The sequence below is a fragment of the Etheostoma spectabile genome, chromosome 14, assembly GCF_008692095.1.
Source record: "Etheostoma spectabile isolate EspeVRDwgs_2016 chromosome 14, UIUC_Espe_1.0, whole genome shotgun sequence".
Classification (NCBI taxonomy): Eukaryota; Metazoa; Chordata; class Actinopteri; order Perciformes; family Percidae; genus Etheostoma; species Etheostoma spectabile.
This window is the reverse complement of record NC_045746.1, coordinates 13,985,867-14,007,568: the sequence shown is the minus strand read 5'-3', so window position 1 is coordinate 14,007,568 and position 21,702 is coordinate 13,985,867. Positions and strand designations below refer to the sequence as shown.

At 38.3% G+C, this 21,702-nt stretch overlaps 5 protein-coding genes across 7 annotated transcripts in view; 2 read left to right on the top strand and 3 right to left on the bottom strand.

Annotated features, from left to right (window-relative positions):
* Positions 1 to 907: 907 nt before the first annotated feature.
* On the bottom strand, positions 908 to 4,906 carry mrpl9 (mitochondrial ribosomal protein L9). 2 transcript variants are annotated; one of them, XM_032535536.1, is made up of 8 exons: positions 4,640 to 4,906; positions 3,916 to 4,075; positions 3,654 to 3,778; positions 3,507 to 3,560; positions 3,256 to 3,357; positions 3,068 to 3,151; positions 1,471 to 1,684; positions 908 to 1,434 (listed from the first exon to the last, which is right to left on the bottom strand). In XM_032535536.1, exons 1-8 carry the CDS (start codon positions 4,724 to 4,726, stop codon positions 1,325 to 1,327), a joined length of 936 nt encoding a protein of 311 aa, XP_032391427.1. In that variant the 5' UTR covers positions 4,727 to 4,906; the 3' UTR covers positions 908 to 1,324. The 2 variants fall into 2 exon arrangements, with proteins under 2 accessions (XP_032391427.1, XP_032391426.1); XM_032535535.1 differs by having other exon boundaries at positions 1,277 to 1,684.
* A 701-nt stretch (positions 4,907 to 5,607) lies between these two features.
* On the bottom strand, positions 5,608 to 7,955 carry LOC116701692 (transmembrane protein 272). The gene is made up of 5 exons (XM_032535556.1): positions 7,742 to 7,955; positions 7,601 to 7,663; positions 7,446 to 7,496; positions 7,122 to 7,313; positions 5,608 to 6,579 (listed from the first exon to the last, which is right to left on the bottom strand). The coding sequence occupies exons 2-5, from the start codon at positions 7,659 to 7,661 to the stop codon at positions 6,320 to 6,322; spliced, it is 564 nt and encodes a 187-aa protein (XP_032391447.1). The 5' UTR covers positions 7,662 to 7,663; positions 7,742 to 7,955; the 3' UTR covers positions 5,608 to 6,319.
* Positions 7,956 to 9,435: 1,480 nt separating this feature from the next.
* si:dkey-266f7.9 (1-phosphatidylinositol phosphodiesterase) lies at positions 9,436 to 17,602 on the bottom strand. Of its 2 annotated transcripts, XM_032535527.1 has the most exons (6): positions 17,452 to 17,602; positions 15,220 to 15,312; positions 12,302 to 12,391; positions 11,458 to 11,541; positions 10,428 to 10,998; positions 9,436 to 10,032 (listed from the first exon to the last, which is right to left on the bottom strand). In XM_032535527.1, the coding sequence occupies exons 1-6, from the start codon at positions 17,457 to 17,459 to the stop codon at positions 9,652 to 9,654; spliced, it is 1,227 nt and encodes a 408-aa protein (XP_032391418.1). In that variant the 5' UTR covers positions 17,460 to 17,602; the 3' UTR covers positions 9,436 to 9,651. The 2 variants fall into 2 exon arrangements, with proteins under 2 accessions (XP_032391418.1, XP_032391420.1); XM_032535529.1 differs by lacking the exons at positions 15,220 to 15,312; positions 17,452 to 17,602 and having other exon boundaries at positions 12,351 to 12,507.
* On the top strand, positions 17,562 to 20,040 carry rpz2 (rapunzel 2). Its single transcript, XM_032535545.1, has 2 exons — positions 17,562 to 17,680; positions 18,772 to 20,040. Exon 2 carries the CDS (start codon positions 18,825 to 18,827, stop codon positions 19,509 to 19,511), a length of 687 nt encoding a protein of 228 aa, XP_032391436.1. The 5' UTR covers positions 17,562 to 17,680; positions 18,772 to 18,824; the 3' UTR covers positions 19,512 to 20,040.
* Positions 20,041 to 21,132: 1,092 nt separating this feature from the next.
* Positions 21,133 to 21,702, top strand: part of krit1 (KRIT1 ankyrin repeat containing) — a 7,303-nt gene continuing 6,733 nt past the window's right edge. The window contains exon 1 of the mRNA XM_032535477.1: positions 21,133 to 21,387. The gene's annotated coding sequence lies outside the window, so the exon portion shown is untranslated. The remainder of the gene's footprint in view (positions 21,388 to 21,702) is intronic.

The following is a 21,702-nucleotide window of genomic DNA, read 5'->3' as shown; positions in this document are numbered from 1 at the left end:
AGCCTCTTGAAGATGCCCTAAATGGCAATCACATTAATTTCAAACATGTTTTATTTTAGGTGGTTGAGAGGAGGCTGTAACTGTTTCTTTTTGCTGCTCCAATTATAGAATGATTCTGCCGTCAAAATGAATTTGTGTATGTGGCTTTTTTTTCTGCAGAGAGAGACAGAATGTTTAATAAAAAAAAAAAAACTTAAGGGAAACTGCTATGAACCGTTTAATGTGGAAAAAACAAAAATACTGCCAATCTATCCATCTTGGAAAAATATTGAAGATTTCTGCTTTCTCTCTTTGATTGATGTGAATATCGTCCTTGCATCAATCTTTCCCATTCTGCAATTAAGCCTTTTAAATGGCTTTTCACTGAAGCACTGACCATTCTTAAGGCTATATTTTTTTTTTTTTCCTCCTTTTAAAAAAGCAATTAGAAGTTCACCCTCCAATGTGTTTTTAGTTTTTCCAAGTAGAAAATATACAAATGTTAACTTGTGAGCCCGGTTGTTAAATGCACTGTATGTCATGACACATGGATTCTGTAGAGAGCTTCATATGTTTTGTCTCGGTGTGGCCGAGACAAAACATATGAACATACGGTCTGTAGTCGTCCACCATTCCTGTATTAACACATGTACAAACTGATCTGCCTTAAAACTGGCTCTGTTTGGCAGAAACATACCTTATATATAGCTTCCATATTTCATAAATATGTAGAGCTTGTGTCCGAGCATATTTATACACCTGGCAGCCCGAAGCAAGTAGCTGACAGTCTGAATACATATCACACACAACTTAGAGACTCAGACTAAATGCTACTTTTGCGAGATTTTTATATTCCTCCACACCTATTGGACAGTGCAAAGGCTGTTTGGATGAAATAACATTTCTTTAAAATGCTCTCACAGCACTCCCTAGTTAATTACATTTCCTTTTAATTATCTTAACACTGACCTCAGCTGATTTCATGTTACAATTAACAAAGCATACAACTGTATTAGGCACTGACATTTCCAATTTAGTGACTACCATGTTTGACGGCAATACTGGGGAAAACCTTTTTTGTTTATACTATAATTTTGTTATGCATGTTGTGCAGTTAAAATTAATGAATAAATATTTGTCTTTCCTGGCTCAATACCTTTGAATACAACTGGGTAGTTTTTTGTTATGTCTGCTATGACAGACATACGTAAGATTACAAAAGAGCAGTTTATCAAACTAGAATTTAGAGTTCACATGTAATTGTAAATTTCTAATTGTAAATAACGACGCAGACAAGTGTTTTTATGCATGTGTAATGTATATTATAGGTAAACCATATACAACTTCATTTGGAGTCATCTTTTTTCGGGCTGTCACTTGGTGGTGCTGTTGTTTCTTGACTCATCCGTGTACTTGCTGCAGTTTCTTCTTGATCAGCAGAGACTCCTGCTAAGGCTGCAGTTTCACTAACTTGACTCCCAGAGTCTTTACCTGCTTCAGCTTCCACTGTAGCATCAGAAAAGGCCTTTGCAGCAGCTTCCCCCTCAGCAGCAACAGAAACCTCCTCCTCAGCGGCAGGTTCTGAGACATCTGTGGTTGCCTCTGGCTGCTGCATTTGTTTTTTCAACTGTCGCTGATAACTTGCAGACGGGTCTTCATATGGTACCAGTGAAATGGGGATGCGAACTGTGTCCATTCCATTAACCTGAAAGATGAAAATACATAATGTAAGCAGTGATGGGAAGAACTGCGTTACTATTACTCTTCCCATCTTACGAACGCCGTTACTGCCGAAAAATGCGGCGCGTTACTATAGTTGAAGATGTTTTTTTCATCAGACCAACTTGATCTATGAGCAGAGAGGCAAAGACTTTTTTTCTTCCTTGGTTAGTGGGCAGTGCACGAGGCAAGCGCATAATGCTGACAATCGGCTGAAGTTGAGTAAAACTTCATGGTAAGCCAATCAGAGGTAGAGTTGGGCGGGTGTTCATAAGCACGCATTGTTGGACACACAACAAACAACACAAGTGAGCCAGTCAACGAGAGACAGGTATGGCGTTTTGAAATCAAGGAGAGTGGTCAGAAAGCACAGGTCCTATGACTTTAAAGTGGCTACTCGCTCCGAAGCTAATCGCTTTCACTTTCACACTTCCCTCTCGTTTTAACACAGACACACACACACACACACAGACACACACACATGTTATTTCCACTACAAAGAGTGTATTTATTTGTTATTTATTTTTGCTACAGTGCTAAACAAGCATTATTTAATTTTGCCCAGTTGTGGCCTGTGGAGGGGCAATAAATATGAAAAGTTCCAAACCATCCATGTTGTTATTTGTGTTGATCCACTAGAAACAATATCTACATACATGGCATATTCTCACTTGGTCCCACAGCAACATTAAAAGAGTTTAGATTTGTGTACAGTTTCTGTTAATAATGTACTGTATTAAGCGTCCATTTTATTATAATATTCAGACTTATCATGAATAATTGAACATGGACATGTATTTTAAGTTCCATTAAAGATTGGTGGAGGTGGGGTCACATTTGAGCATTTAAAAATTTACTTGAAAGTAACACAGTTACTTTCTGAAGTAACTAGTTACTCAGTTACAAATTATAAAAGTATCTAATTTAGTTACTTTTTGGAAGTAACTGTAACTAATTACTTTTTAAAAGTAACTTGCCCAAAACTGAATGTAAGTAGTCTGGTCTTTGGTAGAATAACAGCCTTATCCTGCTTCTGTTTAATGAGGTTTTTAATGGTTTCCGGGTGTGGGAGGGTGGCATGTTGGAGAAATAGTAACAAAACGTTAAAAATGAAGGTAATTCTCTACAGGAAATGTTAGCCATTTCTTGAATGTGGCTACTGCATTTTGCAAAATACCAACATGCGTTTTTCTTGCAACATGCAGTACCCATATGTACACAAACTTAAGGTTTAACATTTTAAACACTAGTTGGTTGGAATACATTTCTACTAACCACTAAAAAGACATCTATAGCGTGGAGCTACACTTGCTGCAAATGTTTGATAATAAAATGATGCATGCACTGAAAAAAAAAAAACATTTCTTACCGTAACTTCACACCAGTAGTCACCGGAGTCCTTGACTGACTCAAATGGGAAACTGAGTGCATGGGGTGGCACAACAACTCCCAGCTAAGGAAAAGTTTTATTAAAGTAAATAAACAATTGTATATCCAGACATCTTTGTCCAGTTTGACAAAAAAAGTGAATAAGAAGAGAGATAAAGACGGCCATACCTTCTTTTGAAACTGCCTGCAGACAACCTCTTTAGTGAGCTGGAATTCCTCCGAGGGCATTTTAAGTATCTTTAACTTGGAGCATTTAAGGAACTCCACTGTCTGTATAAAAAAAAATAAAAAAAAACATCAGGAAACCTTTGTTAAAAAACTGACAGCTGTCTGAAAGTTGTTCCTTCCATCTCTCGACTCCAGCATAGGACCCAAGTAGTAAAAATCTGAAAACAATTAAATGCTTTTAGATAACGCACCAATTGTCCAGTGCGGGTTTGGATTCTTTCCTCTGGCTTCCCCTCACGCAGAAGCTGTTGTTGAAAAAAGATGACAATGATTAACAGCTACACATTGCCATCTAATACGTGGGGATATAAATGGCAGTCTTAAAATGAAGCACACACTCTTAACTCCTCAGCAAACATCTGTTTGTTCTCTGGCGATGGATACACAGCGAGGCCTTGGAGCAGCAGCTTATTTCTGCCGACAGACTTTTTCACAAACACAGTGTCTCCTCGTCCACCGAGCTCTGTAAGGACAACACTATTTTAATAACGAGTTCCACTGGTGCAACAATAAATAAATAAAAAATAAACTGTTTTCTTCCTGTGACAGCTCTGAAATCTGAGGTTTATGTGATCTGTTGAGGGCACTGTAGATACTCACTGGGTACTGTCTGAGTCAGGATGAGCTCCATTTTCTCCTTGGGAGCATGTTTGATGTCTTCAACCAACTTGTAGATTCTGTGTCTTCGAGGGTGAAGCCTTGGCGGACTGCCTACTTTAGATAAGGGCACCTGCCACCAGCGCTCCACCACGACTGTGTTCTGTGGAAACATCCAGCACACACTTTATTTCTGCTGTCATGTCTTGTAGCCGTCACAAAACTTCAGTGTATGTTAGCTGTGTGTGGGTTTGTTATCTTTGTTTGTTTGGCTCTCCAGCAGGACAGTAGTAATAAAGGTGTAATAAAAGGTGGGCCAGGATGTTCTTGTGGACTCAGTTCTTTAGATTTTGCCACAACAACAATCTGTTAGTAACATGTCATTTATAAAAGAATATTGCAAAGATAGCTACTTTTATTTAAAGATCATATCGATTGACGCTGACATTGAGTTGATGCGGTAAATTTTGAAATATAATGCAGGGTGCTTGTGTCACTTTTAGGCGAATTAAATATCTTTGGGTTTTGGATGGTCTAACCAAATATGGGATTTATAGACAAAAGCTCAGGGAAGATATGATGAATCCTTTTAACAGCTTTATGATATTTTATAGACTTAAATATATAATCAACAGATTAATTAATCACGGTCCTGAGTTAAATCAGTTTCAAACCCTGGCAGATTATTTATTACTTTGATTAAAAAAAAAAGTGCAGAGACACTTACCTGAGCAGGACTCAGAGAGAAACTCCTGACAGCCGGCTGGCTGAGCAGATCTTGAAGGACACGGCGGCCTGAGCTCCACATGTTCATCAACACCGTAATTCACCACTTTCAATTATTCATATGCGATCAACCACAAAACGTTCAATGATGTCTGGCCGTAGGCACATCCAACGTTAAATTACTCCTCAATCCCCGGTCAAATAACCGCAGCATGTATGTTAGCTACAAGCTAACTGGCGTTGTTTGTGTGACGTAAAAGGACCCCATCGGCTGAATTAGTAGTCGCGGAAAAAGCCTGAATTAAAAGTGTTTACGTTGGAAAATGTCAAAATCTGTTTTGTAAACATTAAACTAAGGTGACTCAATCAGAGTGTTCGGGCTATTCAGTAGTTTTCTTTTCTGTGTGTACTGAATATGTTTACATTTTAAATGCAATTCATTTATAAGGTTGTGGTCAATTTATAACCATGGTTCATAACATATCAACAATGAGCAAAACAAGCTTATCTTTGGTCTCTGGTATTTTTTAATTTTTCTTTTAATTTTTAATAAACTACTCCTTCTGGATTGCAGAAAAAGAAATAGCCAGCAATTCATCATTGCATTCAGTAGCCTATACAATAGGATGTAGGCCTACTATATATGTAATTAATCCGAGCAAAATTAAATTTCATGTCAAATGCACCAAAATGCCTACAATGGTCCCTATTATAGAGAACTTTAACACCAGCTGAAAGTCTTGTCTTCGCCGACCTTCAGTGGTTTGGGTTCTTTTCACCTTTGATGCTGTGATGTCCTCCACAATGTGTCAATGACATCACGTTTCCCATGTTTCAAGAGCAACACACTTGTGTCTTTGAACCAACAAGAAAACCAAACAATCCTTGAGTGCCTAAAAGTACCACAGATTCATTAAAAACATCAGTTATGTGAAATATGGGAAGTGTTTTTCACACAATTATATCATGCAAACAACATATCAAACTTTTATTTACAAGCCATAAAGCGCAATATATTGTTACAATAATATCACCTTTAGTGGTGAAATCAAGAAAAGTTATTCCTCTGCAGAAAATGACATTTAGCACACACACACACACACACACACACACACACACACACACACACACACACACACACACACACACACACACACACAGCATAGTAAAATATAAAAACACGCTACCGATAACAATTTATTATCTATCTCAATGCTGAATCAATATAAGCTTCCAGTCGCTTATCTTACAACTTCTCTTGTATCGGCTCAAATGTTGATTTTGGTGTCAACCTGTTTTATATAGTCTATGGATGTGACAGTGCTGTTTTTAGATTTGACTACACACCCTGTAGAGAATATTTAATGACAGGCCTGCCTCAGCTCTTCACCTAGTGTGCTGTCACAGAAAACCAACATATCGAAATGTTGCAAAAATGTTACTTGCCAAGCGTTAACAGAAAGATAGATGAAAAATCTTGTTTTAAGAGCTGCTGTTTAAAATACATTTACTTATAGATGCCATAAACTGTAATGCCTACTGTATAACTACAAACTATAAAAACTACAAAAAACACAAATAAACCTCAGCAGCAGGACCACTACTGTCATAATCTGGGAAAAATTCCACTCTTGTCAAACCCATTTTAAATTCCTCAGACATTTGAAGACAAAAATTTAAATTACACATCACCAGCAGTGGGTTGAGAATCACTTGTCGCACCATAGAAACTAAAGCGGCTGGGTATCAATCTGCGTCCCGCAATTACAGTGGTACAGCAGGTCAGCAGAGCGAAGCAGCATCCGCAGAAGAAGATGAAAGTCGTAGCGACCCACACTAAGGTGGTGACAATGAAGGCAAACTGGTAGGTTGTCTTGTGGCAGTATCGAGATGTTCCAGGTGTGTAGTTGGGAGGATAGACAGGATAAACCCAGATAGTGCCTATGGGGGAACATTTTAATTTAATTTAGAGTTAAGAATACAAAATAAACTGAAAGTAAAGGCCCTGAAAACGTCTGGTCCAACATGAACACAAACTGTTTGATATTCTGTCTGAGCTGTTTTCACTGGTTTAAAGTATGCTTCAGGGAAAAACAGGATCAGGATTTAACAACATTTGAGTCTGATTTTGATGACAGTTGGTGGGTTCAACATACCACACCTACACAGTACTGACAGAGCAGACTACTTGAGGTTATGAGTGTTAAACTCTTTTTTGTCTAACTTTAAAACCCCTGAAAACATGCCTTGAAATTTGATGTTGTGAATAACTACTTAAGAGGGGCTTTGAACTAAGCATTGTACGTGTTTTTAATTGTATTGGAGTAGAAGTATTACATTGTATCCCATGAAATACTTATGGACAACACTTTAGTTAATATACTTAGTTACTTTACAATACTGTTGGATTCCATGCAAGCATGTAGAAACCAGAGAGATTTATCTTGGCATAAACACAACATCTTTGTGACATTTTCTCCCACCTGCAATGAACCAGCAGAAACTGAAGAGGTGCAGGATGACCGTGCAGGCCGAGCACATGATGGAAACCATGCCATCCCCAGGGTTGGCCCTGGTGTAGGTCAGAGATAGAGAGAGGAGGCTGGTTGCTCCCAGCACTATGAGGTAAATGGAGATGTTGGGCTGTACTGGACAGTTGTTCAGATGTGTAGCCCCTATGAAGCAGGTATCCAGAACCAGAAAAAAATGTCAATATTAACAAAGGATTATGAAAAAGTCTGCAAAACATACTGCTTGCTGTCAAAAATCAGAAAAATGTTGCTGCGATCAAACGGTAGTAAACCCACCCAAACCAATGGCTGCAATCATAACCATCCACCAAATAATATTCACCACAACTGTGAGAACGGAAGAGAGAGAGAGAGTCAAGGATTGGTATAACAGTAAAACATAAAATAAGGCAGAAGGCAGGCAGAAGCGCGACAGAGAAAAGACTTCTAACCAAGTGATGAAATCAGCACGGCACTCTGAGGCCTGACTTCAGACTGTGGAGACGGGTTCATATCTGCAATAAAGAAGTCTTGTCGTAATTATACACAAACATCAACAGGAAGAGGAGTGCAGAAGCATTGTGACACCATACCTGTCCAGCTCTGAACGGAGACAATTTAAAGCCTTTTTTCCTCTTCCAGTATTAATTAAATGAGTGTAGCATCAGTCAACGTTAGTCACTTCTTAACGTGCTTTGCTGTTTTGGCAGGATGTTAAGACATAATGTTTCAAGCCAATGCATTTCAACAACTGTTTCGCAATACTCTCTGCATTTCTAGCTAGGAGGAAATAATGATAAAAGTCTCTTATCTGAAACTATCTGCATGCAAAGAGTGGTTTGAGCAACAAACCAGTCACAAGGCGTCCTACTTCTCTTGCAAACCACACTTTTCTGAAATTTTACATTTTGAAATTCATTGGTCAATAAATTGCATAGACTGCATGGTCCAGCAAGAAGGTCAATTAATGCAATCCAGCACTGAAAAGACAATGTGATCTACTTACAGTTACACAGACAGGAAATGCTGCATTATCAGCTCTCATCAGTGTGATGATAAATACACAGGGTGCACTTGCATCACACATTTGATCATTTAGTTTTTTTTGTAGTTTTCTGTGCAGTTGGTTAAACATTAATGTAGGCATGTTAGTCTCATTTGAATAATATATACTGTATCATTCAAATTATTCTTAAAAAGTCCATTTCAAATAAGGCTTGCTTCAATTAACAAGTAAAAGCCAAAATAATTGTTGATTAAATCTTCAGAAATAAAGCTCATGAGTTTTAAACAGGTAAACCGTGATGGCCAATTTCCTGCTTGTCTTGCCCAAAACGGACTTCTAAATTACCCAGAATGCAACATGTTCCCAGAGAGTTCAGTCAGAGATTCGGGTGTTGTGCTAGAAGCTAATGTAATGTAATGTTAATGTAACATCGATCAGAGATGAGGAGTGGGCTTTTTTCTTTTTTTTCGTTCTTCATGTTTTTTTTTTAATTTCCAAACTTGTTTTCTACAGCCTCAATTGACATCACAAGTTTGGGGTCCCCTGCTGGAGTTGCTCCGCCCGCAACCCGATACCGGATAAGCGGACAAAGATGGATGAGTGTTCCACCAAAACAACTTCCTTCCGAGCCTATTTTGCAGCAGCACCTGAGCTTTTCTCTGGTGCTTAGCACCGCCCAAGACGATAGTGATCGGTTAAAGAAATGCCAATAAACCAGAGCACATTTTCCTCCCATCCCAAATGCTATGTGGAATAGCCAGACCCTCCTCCAGCGCACATTGGAGGAGGGTCTGGCAAAGTAAGACTATTCGTGGGTTAGTCTCACATTGCCAGACCTTCCTTCACAGCGCTGTGGAGAAGGGTCCCGGAAGTGGAACGTCGTGGATACAGGATAGTAGTGGGTGAATCCCCACTTATAAAAATTAACAGATCGCAGATTCTGCATATGCAGTAGTACTCCCCAAGACCTGTAAACAGACAGACACTGATGTGTAAAGTGGGTCGAGTTCGCTTTCCTAAAAAACTTGTGGAGTGGGCCTTTAAAAAGTATAGAATAAAATGATTTAAAAAAATGTTTTTGAAGGTAACAGTAAACCACACAAAGACAATAAAGAGAAGCTAAAATGTTATTAAGAATGTGTCTCAAGTTGTGTGACAGTTAAACTGGGTTTGTGATACAAAGGTTGACACACTTGCTGGCCACCACCTCACACCTCAACAAGCCAGAACAGTATTGTATATATTCACAAAATGTGACGAAACAGAAGTTATAACGCATTGTTCACTGAAGTGTATTCCTGAAACTTTATTATTTATTTTTATTTGGCATTTATTTTGTTTCCAGTATCTTCGGTGAATGACACAACACACAATAAGACGGTTTATCCAAGGTTAGATCATGTTTGATACAATAAGGTTACAACTATTAAATCTGAGCTACAACTGCAGTATTTGGTGTATAGTGATGCCTCATTAATTGTATAGCCATTGCCTGTTCTACTGTTCCCTCATTCTTGATTTGATTATCTTCTTTCTCAGTGAAGAAATTGTATATTTCAAACCCTTGCTATGTACTGCGTTAAGGAGCTGTCTTGTCTTTATGACATCTTTCAGCTGGAAGTCAATGATCATTTGAATAATAGGAGCAGCTGGGAAGTCCATGCATATGATTCCAAAGCTCTGGTTCAGGTCCGTCTTGGCCCTCAGGTAGCCATACAGTTGTGCATTGATGCGCTGAGCGACAGCTCTGGGGTACGCAAACAAGCCCGCTCCACTGCTGTAGGTGAGAAAAATCTGGGCCTTGATTCCTACAGGTGCAGCCTCCAGATGTTTATAGACACTCTGCCACTTCTCCTCCACATGCAGTAGTGTGGGTATCTACAGGGAATATCAAATGTTTAATAACTGACAAACATGAATAGGAATTGCTTATATTGTGAGCACCCACTGCCATGTTTTGGTCCTATTTGCCAGGGGGTTGTCATATCCTTCCAAATGTACATTGCACAGCTAGTGATCCTAACCCTTTGACCGCTCTACACTGCTTGACAACTGATTCCCCTCAGTTCATCCATGCTTGGAGGATGTAATAGTACACCCCAAACTCAAATAGCTAAAGCATACTACTCTGGGCTCAACTGGAACATTTAACAAGCTAGCAACCTTGTATGTTTCTTTTTCTTTCTTTTTTTCTCCTTGCTTTTGATGTGCCTGTTTGGTGATGTATATTGGGAACATGTAATAGAAAATGTTTGAATAATACATTTTCATACCTTCCAGTGATCAGCTATGTCCAGGGAACCATAGCGCATCCCTAAGTCTGGCCCGGAAAAGTCTTGCAGGATGATGAGTTTCCCTCGTGCCTCTCTCATGGTCGGTACAAGCCGGCTGTGCCACAGCAGGTCCCAGTGGGCATAGCGATTAATGTAGTCCACAGCAGCACCGTATATGTCATTCGTCTCACTGAACTCCTCCTTCAAACGCATCAGCACTGTCTCATTGGGATACTCTCGAAGGAAGTCAGCCACACCTTCAAGCACATGGCCAAAGTGTGCCCGCTGATAGGAAACCCCGTGATGGATGGTGAGGTTCCCCTTAATGTGCCGGACACGGATGTCAAGGAAGCGTACGCCGGCTCGGAGTTGGGAGGCCAAGCTCCAGGTCTGGCACTCAGCATACACACCTCCATACAGGGCCATGGTGTTGTGTGTCCCAGGGATGGTGACCTCAGACAGAGGCTGATCATCGGGGATGCTGGCCATCCAGGACGGGTTGAGGAACTCCGGGTTAGGTGTGTCATCATAGTCAGGTCTCTGAATGGCACCAGAACTTAAACCTATGGCTCTAAAACATAACAGAGAGGCATAGTCTTTATAGTAAATCATTCAGGTTTTCACAAGAGACTTTTCTTGTTCTCAGAGAATGTCAAAGGTTGGAGTCTTATTGTTCATGATGTGGGTGTATAACTGTCAATATTGGTGATTAAAATAGTATATATATTTATGTGGAAAAAAAGCAAAAGCAAGTATTTCATATAAAACATAACACAGAAATGCAAATGAAATAAATGTATACTCAATTATAGCCTTTGCTGGTTTTAGCTTTGTAATTAACAATGTTTTTTCTTATTTCTCCTATTCATTGTGTATGTATTTGTTGACTTGAGTGAAAAGCTGTGGTGTAAAACTGCTTTGAGATAAATAAAGTTGTATTAAATTGAATTGTATTAAAATTTATGTGAATGAATACAAAACTATTTAGTGTGTCAGAATTGTCAATCGGACACTTTTTCAGTTTACTCACCCCACTAGCACCATCAGCTCAAATATCAGCTTCTGCATTTTCACTGCACGTCCTCTGATGCCGCTCATCATTGATTGATTAGTTCTGATGATCGGCAAGAAAAATACAACTGAGGTCAGCATTTAATTAAATGTAACGTTACAACTTAGCCAATAAGATGGTCATTTAATTAGCAAGTGCAAGAATAATATATCTATTAATAAACTATCACTAAACTGGTCAACAGAACAATGAGATCAATAATCAAAACATACTGTCCATTTACAACAGACAGGCAGCACAAGAGCTAGAACTTTAATGGTAACACTTTACTTGAAGTTTTCTACATAAAAGTGACATGACGCAGCCATTAACACCACGACACTCACATGACACTGTCATGACACAGTCATGACGCATGAACCCTAACCTTAACCCTAACAATAACCATAACTTACAGCATTATGTCATAATATTTTATGACTTGTTTATAATGTTTTTTAATGACACGTTCCTGACACTGTTATGTAGGAAACTTCAATTAAATTGTTACCACTTTAATAGATCAATATTTGTTCAATATCTGTTGAAATAAAACAGAGTGGATGATAGTAAAACTAAATTTCCCATCAGCTCTAATTCTCTCAGGCTTCCATGCACCTGCCTATTACTAAAAAAAATGGAAAACACTTTCCCTTCATGAACTAGTCGGCCAGTATAAAAAACAAACAATCAGTGGAAACAATTCGATCCCATTCTGAGCTGAGGTTGACCTCAGCTAACCCCTCCAGGCAATTTCAATGGCAGGCTTAAACCTTTTAAATCCCAAAACTGAACCAAACTATCCACGGCTGCTTGGTCAAACCTGCTGATGTTTTGACGTGCTGCTCTGGTCCGCTCCGGACAGTTTATACCAGAAACCAGAAGGTGTCGATCCTCCGTCTGGTCCGGGTGCCTGGGAACAGAAAGAGGGGAGAAGAGAGAGAGAGAGAGAGAGAGAGAGAGAGAGAGAAACGGAGGGGGTCAGAGGCAAAATGACAGAGTCCGTGTGTCGACCTGGGATGTTATTGTGGGAAATACCATAGAGGAGCAGCTGAGCTCTACGCAACAGAGAAGGGGTGGGAGTAAAAGTGTTTATGTGTTCGAGGGCTATTTATCTGATCACATCCCTCATTTCTTGTGGTCCAGAAACAGCAAAAAATCAAGTCAAAGAAGTGGATCAAAAATGAATCCAATGAATTAGTGAATGTAGTGTTAAAGGTTTCTTTAAGACCACGTTGTTGCCTTTTCTGTAACATTGCCTTAGTCTTATTTGATAAATAAAAAACTATTCGGAGAGTTACTGTAAGCGTAAAAGGCTAAAAAAAGATTTAAAATACAAATTTGAATCTTTTCAGCAGAAATACTTTATTACTTGTATAATTTGTTTTAGCTACCACATCATCAAGGACTTGTCTATGTGCATCAACTACAGGTGCATCTTTTCCCACCGTCAGTGAAAGCCCCAAAATAGGCCCCACGTTGATAAGATGTGTATCAATACAAAAGTAAGAATTTCAAAAGAGAGACCTTGTGTAGTTTTGTTAGAAAAATTATGATGCATACTTTTTCCTCTGATTATTATAAAAACTGTCTGCATAAGATACCAGAATACCATATTATACTAATAACTCTAAACAAGATAACCATGCAGCCATCATCTGTCCTTGAGAAAGGCACGGGATGTTTCTGGGGGCAGAGCAGGTAGAGGAGATTGACAACATCGACTTTGTTGTGACTTTGTATCAACATCTACTTTGTACAAATAATTAGCTGTAGTTGGGAATTTTCTGTACTATTCTGTAGTGTAGAAACTGTCTCCGTGTGTTTACAAGTAAAAATAAACTTTGATATAACTTAAGTGGTCTCTGTCTATTCTTGATAATGACATTATTATACATTTTGAGTTAGATATGAGAATAGTAAAGTCCACACAAGTGTTTTTGCATATAAAAGGCTATTTTAAGAATAAATTATGCTAAAAGAAATGTAGCAGTATTTGAGTTTTTGTTTGGCTACTATGACTGGCCATATATTTAATTGAATTATATGAAGAAAAATGAACCAAATTATAGAAACACTCATATCAAATACCCAACAAGAAGGAAGAGTATATAGTTTTCTGTAATTGTGTCATATTAATAAGTCTCAAAGTTCACATACAGATTCAATTGGTTTGGTTATAAAAAGCCATAAAGAAAAAGCACATAACACAAAAAGGCATTATGCATAAAATTAGGTTTGATGTTAATATCGGGTAAACATCTGGATCTGTTTGACTTGAACCTAACCTAAAAAACCTAACATAATGATACAACTGCAAAAACTACTAAAAAACATTAAGCTGTGGGACAGTAGTCTGTGGTTTTGAATGGTTCCTGCATTTGTATTATTATTGTATTATTGTAACAAACATTGGCTGCACTCTAAAGAAAAGTATTGCATTAACTCACAATGATGGTATTAAACAATTAAATCATAAATTTAAGCAGATTGATGGATGACAAAAATAAAGTTCCCATCTGGTGCAAGAAGCTGCTGTCACACTATTTATTTATTTAGGATCCCTATTAGTTGTTACAGAAATAACAACTTTTCTTCTTGGGGTCAACACAACCAATAACTACACGACATGACTGGACATATTTCAAATTGTCTCAAAGGTTCAGAAAGACTGCAGCTCCCTCACAGATCAGATTAACTTTCTGCCAAATGTATTGCGGATTACAGCTCAGAGCACAGAATAATTCATCCCTCAGAGGCTACAGACTGAGGCAGCGTTAAGTCCTGAGCTCCGGGGGGTCAGGGAAAGTGTATCTGGTGTGTGCACGCGTGCGTGCGTGCGTGTGTGTGAATGTAGCACATTGAAAAGTCTGCAGATGTTTTTCTTGTTTTGTCTCACATCACTATGCGGGAAGTCAAATATTACATAACGGACTTGTCCTTGTCCTGTTAAATATTTGGTTAGCTGTATATACAGACTGTATATCCAGAGTGTCCATAATAAAAATTCCTCCAGTTTTTAAAAATAATCAGGCCAGGTGAACACTGGAAATGAATCATGCTTTTATTTACTTTTACCAGAGCAATGCACACATTTATTTCTATAAAATAAACAGTAAAGCAAGTGGAACTAGAAATACCGCCTTGCAGTTTACATCCATGTTAGACATTTGTGCGTAATTATGTCATAATAAGAGGATTCATTCTGGAGTTAAGGCCAAAAATGTGTTTTGTGAGGTCACAGTGACCTTGACCTTTGACCGACAAATTCTAATCAGTTCATATTTGAGTCTAAGTGGATGATTGTGCCAAATTTATAAAAACATAATGCTACAGGTCACATCTGTCAACAACGCAGGGCCATAAAAATGTGTTTCTGTGTGATTCACTATCCATTATCCTGTTATCAGTAACTGCATTAAGATTACTGTTAAGTAATTTGACATTAATTCATTTGATTATTGTTTGTTGTTAGAGCATCTAGTGAAGTTGACATAATCTAAATATTTAAGGTAAGATGCCTTGGTGTACAAGAAGCTGAGGAGGAGACAGAGTCATGTATTGCAGCGTGTCACAGTGTAATTCTTTATACTACCACCAGATGGGACCAAAGTGATACATCTTCAAAACCTTGGCTTTAGGTTTTAGTATGCCTGTATGAAAGTACAAAAGGCTTTCAACATTAAATAATGCACTTCAAATTACTTTTTAGTATGAAACGTACTGTATGAATTCACTTACCTTGTCCTGCCACAGTCATAGCCTACAGAGCTGTTCCCAAGGATGATGAGTATGATATTGGGAAAAAAGTGGACCAAGTGTGGGGAGGACAACCTGAAGAAGTTTCAAGAGAACATGAAAAAACAGAGAGAGACGGTCCTGCAGGTTTGGTGGAAAATAAAATTCATATATTCAGCTGTTCAACAATAAATAGTTAATCAACTCATCATAGTACAGTATTGTAAATCACGAAAGCCATGACTGCACTTGTTTGTGCACTTTCATTACTGCATCATTTTGGCTACAGTATCAACATTGTTTTAATATTCTGCGTGATTCAGTGCATGCATGCAGATTAGGTTTTATACACAAAGAGTTGATTGTTTTTATTATTATCGGCAGCACAAAAATACAGATTAATTACGATTCTCTTTGTTTACAGTTTTTTCTCATTTGCTTGAACACATTGTACGTTCAAAAGTTACATTTTTAAAACAGTTAACAAACAGGCCTGAAATGTGTTTGCTCTATTAATGCTCTATGACTAACAAAAAAATAAAAACATGCGTCAAAAGCAAATGTTTCCTTTAAACAACATGTGATCAAATTAATATATTCTTTCAATCAATAGTTACTCTTTATTTTGTTACCCATTGTAACAAAATACAGCTACCACTATTAACTAGTTTAACCTTAATTTGTGCTATATGCATGTGCCATTTGTTTGTACTTCACATGTATGTAATAGAATGTGCCAAAAAAGGTAAGCAAGCATATCACAGCATGGATTGTTTTTGGATTTTTCCCTCCAAAATTGATATTACAAGAGAAAACGACCCTGCTACACTCGGAACCTGCACATTTATTAGATGCCCTGTTAAATTACCTTTAAAAAAAAAGAAAAAAAAGAGAGACATTAAATAATTTAATTTTCTTTATTAATTGTATTTTTGTCATTGAAATGTAAGACTTACACTGAGCATCCTTACTTCACCAAAAAAACAAAAAAGAATGTCGCCCAAATGCAGAAATACTGTAATGTCATTCTTTTAGACTGGACCACAACAGCCATATGCTATGTTTTAACCTAGTTTAAGACCGATTGCTGATTGAAGAGTTGTGCAAAGGAGTTTCACGCAGGTGTATCAGAGATTCATAATTATGAAAGTCATTTCTATCAGCTTTGAACACCTTTTTTCTTTTGTTTAACACAGTTAATCTAAACAATTACATTTTCTATTAGATCTGTGTTAACTGTTTTGAAAAAGGATGTGAGAAATGTGTGAAACCAATAAAAAAAAGTGACAATGAAGACTAAGTGGTTCCCAGTTTCATTATGCATGTCTTCGCAATCAAGGAAAAATGGAACACCGTCTGGGCCGTAGCTCTGATTGAGGACACAGAGGTCATGTTTTTGGAATTGTTTTAATGATCTGCGGTGGAGTTTACTTTGTACTGTAAGCCTTACTATAACAATAAAAAATAAAAAAATGAATAAAGGTTTTTAATATTTCTCTAGCATAATTACTTTCTAGCATTGCAGATAATTACTTTTTTTGGGGTGTGTGCTGGGGGAATAAGAACTGAAGATCTCAGTATCTCTGAAATCCTGGCTATGAGTGTTGTATGTATGTATTCACCATGGGGCCACAAGCTTATTCTGTCTTTTTACATGATAGCTGTAACATTGTTTCCGGAAATAAATGTTGCTGTCAAATATTTTAAACATATGTTTTGCTATATTTCATGTCCTGTTTACATTTACACTTCAGTTGCACCATATTTTCTAATTAGATAATTTTGGTTATTGTGAATATTAAGATTTTAGTTTCACAGATCATGCAAATATGCAAATGAGAGGCAATTTCTACTTGGAGAAATGTTAAAATCTAATGTTTAATGCGGTGCGCACAGCAACAAAATTATAATTCCATTGTATTTGAAACCTTGGCAAATGCAACCAAATCCATCCGCTTGTCTTTTATAAGTGAGAAAATGAATCTTCTGTAATTTGGGAGAACTGACCCTTTACATCCTTACTGTTCTGTGAATGTAGCCGCTAATTGATATGTTTAAATGACTCAATCTGGCATTATCAGTGACACTTAGACATAAAACAGATCCTGTTTCCTGGTTGTAAAGTGTGACATTGTGTTCTACTTCTATACTAATAATGACTGTGGTATCTGGTTGCCCATACTGGTTTGGAAGGTGTGGGGACCAGTGAATAAAACAACACAATGAAAAACATACCCTGTCATTCACTGCCTGTGTTGCAGCCTGTGGTTGGAGCTTGCAGCCGCAGTCCATCTGGAGGATCTTCCCTCATCCAATCAGCACGCGGCATGCATGAGTCACTTCCTTGTGTTAACTCCCCTATTTTGCAGGAAGGGGCTGTCCTTATTTGACTAGTGAGGAAAATGGTAGAAAGGAAAGTCAGACGGCTTCAGTACACAGAGTGATTCCAACAGTTTTATCACTGGTGAGTAAATATCTGTTGCCTCAGTGCTTTCTAATCTATGATCTGAAGGATATGTAAACTCTGTTTGATAGCTGAGTCAGCTAAGACTGTTAAAATGAATGTGAAAGATGGTTGATTTATGTGCGTGTGTGGTTGGGAATCAGGAAATGAGAGAGGCTCGAAAACAAACAAAATAGCACATCCTTAATTAAATTTAATGGTGCCAAACAACCACTGGAGGTTATTTAAATGAATAGAGGATATACATCGTAAGATCACAAGATGGAACCATTTGTTTATATCCAGTCTTTCTTGTGTAACATGTTAAGAAGACACACCCACTGTTAATTCTTCCTGCAGGACAACAATGAAAAGGATGATCAATGTCAAAACTATGAGAAAGATGCAGCAAAGATGGATTTGGGTTTGTGGTCTCAAAAACTAGTTGTAGATATCAGACAGGTCATCTGTAAAACTGCATTTAAGTGTTTTATTTTAAATAATATTTTGTAAAATGATTTCCCAAAAGACAATATTTGCTCTATTTTAACTAAATGCTTAATTCTGTTGTTCCTTGTGGGAAAAAAAAACACATTTAATCTTTATCTGCAACAATTAGTTAATTAATCAATTGACAAAAAATGAATAGGCAACTATTAATATGATAGATTAATCATTTTTTTTAAGCTAAAATGCCAATGACCAACTGGTTCCAGCACTATCAAGTGGTTTGTATCTTGTGATATTAAACTTTGGGTTTTAGCCTGTTCAGACAAAAGAAGCAATATCAACATGTTAAAGCTATGTGTGACACTGAAGACAACGTGAACCCTCATTGTGACTTGTTGCTGGTTACATTAGAATGTAAGATGACACCTTCTGCAATATGGCGTGTATGCAGCAGCTGACATGTGTGCTGTAGTAACAGCCAAGAGTTTATTTTTAGGATAATGCAGATAGAAGCAACGTTTGAGACCCTCTGTGACCATTCCTTTTGGTAAAGCTTTTAGATTGTGGTCAGAAGCAGAAGCTACCATGCAGAGTACATATTCAGTTTTAAAACTATACTAATTGTATTTTAAACATATGGTGATTTTTCTGTATCTCTCCAGCTTCCGGACTCACTTTTTGTGAACCTTAACTTGGCAGAAGAAAAGCAGCAGTGATGGCTGATGCAGAGAAGATCAAGAAAACTGCAGTCAAGGTGCTGTTCTGCGTAGAGAAGGTGTCCTCCTTTGCCTCCTCCATTGACCCCATCTTTGGCATAGTCTCGTCCCTGGTTGGGGTGGCTCGCAAAGGCCTAATTACTGAGGAGGGCCATGCTCTAGACAAGGAATTCCAGCCGCTTCACACCAAACTGGAGAGCATCTCTGAACAGAACCAACAATGCCTGAGGCGGATCCGCATCGACGAGGTAAACGAAACATATGGGAAGTACGAGGAGTACATCAAGCACCAATACAACGCCTTCAACAACATGGTGTTGCAGGTGAAGAAAGATCCAGACAACACCAAACGCTACATGAAGACCTTTGAGAAGATTTATGAGAGGGACAAGAGTGACATGAGCCTGGATGTGTACTACCGCGGTGTGATGGGTAGCAAGTTGCTGTTTGGAAGACCCTTGCTAAAGGTGTACCTGGACAACTGCAACGGGGACCGTGAGATCATGGAGCGCCGCTGTTCACACATCACCCACCTGTTCCACATGGGCCTCATCGCCCTCATGGCCTACACAGCTGTTACAGAGGATGACGAAGACGAAGTGCGGGAGAAGTGGACCAAGAGGGTTGAGGACATCCAACAGAAGATGCAGGAGGTGCTCAGTCAGTGCAAAGACAACTCGTCCTGAACATGGACCAGCAGAGAGGACGTCCAGGAACAAGCTGTGGACCAATGAAAAAAGACAAAATATGTTATAATATAGGCCTATATATATATATATATTTCTAAATAAAACCAAAGCCATGCTTTAATGTGTGCACTTCTTGAGCTGCACCTGATATTCTTATTGCAGCATTTTAGTTATTGTATCGACATTGTATGTAATTTTTTGTTTAAAAGAGACCACTATATGTTTCAGTTGCTTCTTGTTACATGCCAATGAATGCTGAAGTTTTATACAATCTCTTCAATTAAAATGTACATATTATTAGTTGATAAAATTGTATATTAGTGAAATACATTTCATCCACACTAACATCAACAATCATGAATTGGTCATAAGGCTGTGTATAGGGGCATAGCTAAGAATTCAACATGAATTACTAAGTACATACTTTGAATTCTGGAAAAACAGCTCTCAATACTTCTGTTGAATTTACCTAACCCTACATGAAACAAAATCGCTATTAAGATACCAGGTAAACAATAAACTCATATAAAATATTTGTGTCTTTATGTCTAACAATATGTAAAGAAATTCAACCCATTAATGAGGGGTACAACCAGTGGGAAATGCAGATAAGCTTATCATAGCATGAAAACGGCAAACAGGAGATAACAGCTGGTCTGGGTCGTCCATTGGCAACTAAATCTGCCAACACCAAACATACGTGGCAAGTGTCTTTGTTTTGACAAGGGCAATTTTGATAGTCTTTTGTAAAAAATTTGAATGTCTTAACATGAATCCAATGTTTATTTGCAAATATAAATCCGCCTATTTGTATACACAGTACAGGCCAAAGGTTTGAACACACCTCTCATTCAATCGATTTTCCTTTATTTTCATCACTATTTATATTGTAGATTATCACTGAAAGCATCAAAACTATGAATGAACACATGTGAAAATATGTCTTATATGTCTAGTTTCTTCAAAGTAGCCACCCTTTGCTCTGATTACTGCGTTGCACACTCTTGGCATTCTCTTGATGAGCTTTAAGAGGTTAGTCACCTGAAATGGTTTCCCAACAGTCTTGCAGGAGTTCCCAGAGATGCTCAGCACTTGTTGGCCCTTTTGCCTTCACTCTGCGGTCCAGCTCACCCCAAACCATCTCGATTGGGTTCAGGTTTGGTGACTGTGGAGGCGCAGCACTCCATCTCTCTCCTTTTGGCCTGTACTGTGTGTGTGTGTATATATATAGCCTATCATCAATATATACATATAAACATATAAACATTGATGATAGGCTGCTGGTCTATAGGTAAGCCATTCACAGATACAGTTAATTCTAAGAATTCACTGTGCTACAATGCCATGTTTAACATTAAACCATGATCTATAAAACCATGCCAACTAATATTTTAATATCTAAGTATGGAGGCTATTTAGGTGTTAGGCTGCCCTGCACATCGTTGTAGGCCCAGTTTAATCTGCAATTGTATACAATATAGCAGGGAGTCCCGGCTCCGTCTCTCTCTCTCTGTTAAGTGGGTTTGGCTTACAAAAACGCTGAAGATCCCATAGTTAAGAAATAATAAAAAAAAAAACCTGCAGTTTGTCAAAACGTAATGGTGGCGCACTGAGTCCCCCTCACCACCAGAGTCCTCCGTTGTCCGATCGGAGTCGCTGTCATGAGACGTAACGCGATTCCTGTGTTTGTCTGCGCAGCCCTGCCCCGAGTGAACTTACAGGCCTAGCAACTACTTCACTATAATACCTGCTCTGGAAGTTTTTCTGGAGCAGTCTCTCGGCTGCGGGCTGTTAAATTCAACATGGTGAAACTCCCCGAGAGCCGAGAAAAGCTGTGTTTGGTCTGTTTGAAGAAAAAGTCACGTCGCTTTCGGTAAGTTTCATCCGCCCAACGAGCGGAAAAGCGGTGATGATAAGTGTAGCGTCCCGGCTACAGCTGCTGATTCAGTCCAAAAAGTTAATCGTGTTTAATGTGGACGACAAAATGTATCGACAATAGTTTGATCCAGGTGTAGTCTTACAGCATATCATTTACTTTGTGTGATAACTGTTTAAAGACAACAGAGTTGGGTTTCCGGGGCGTGACCTCCCTCTGATCATAACAAGTTGATTTCTGAGGTGAGGGATATTTTTGTTACTGTAGTGTTATTATTTGCACGTCTTATACGAGTGGGTAAAACCTGAAGCC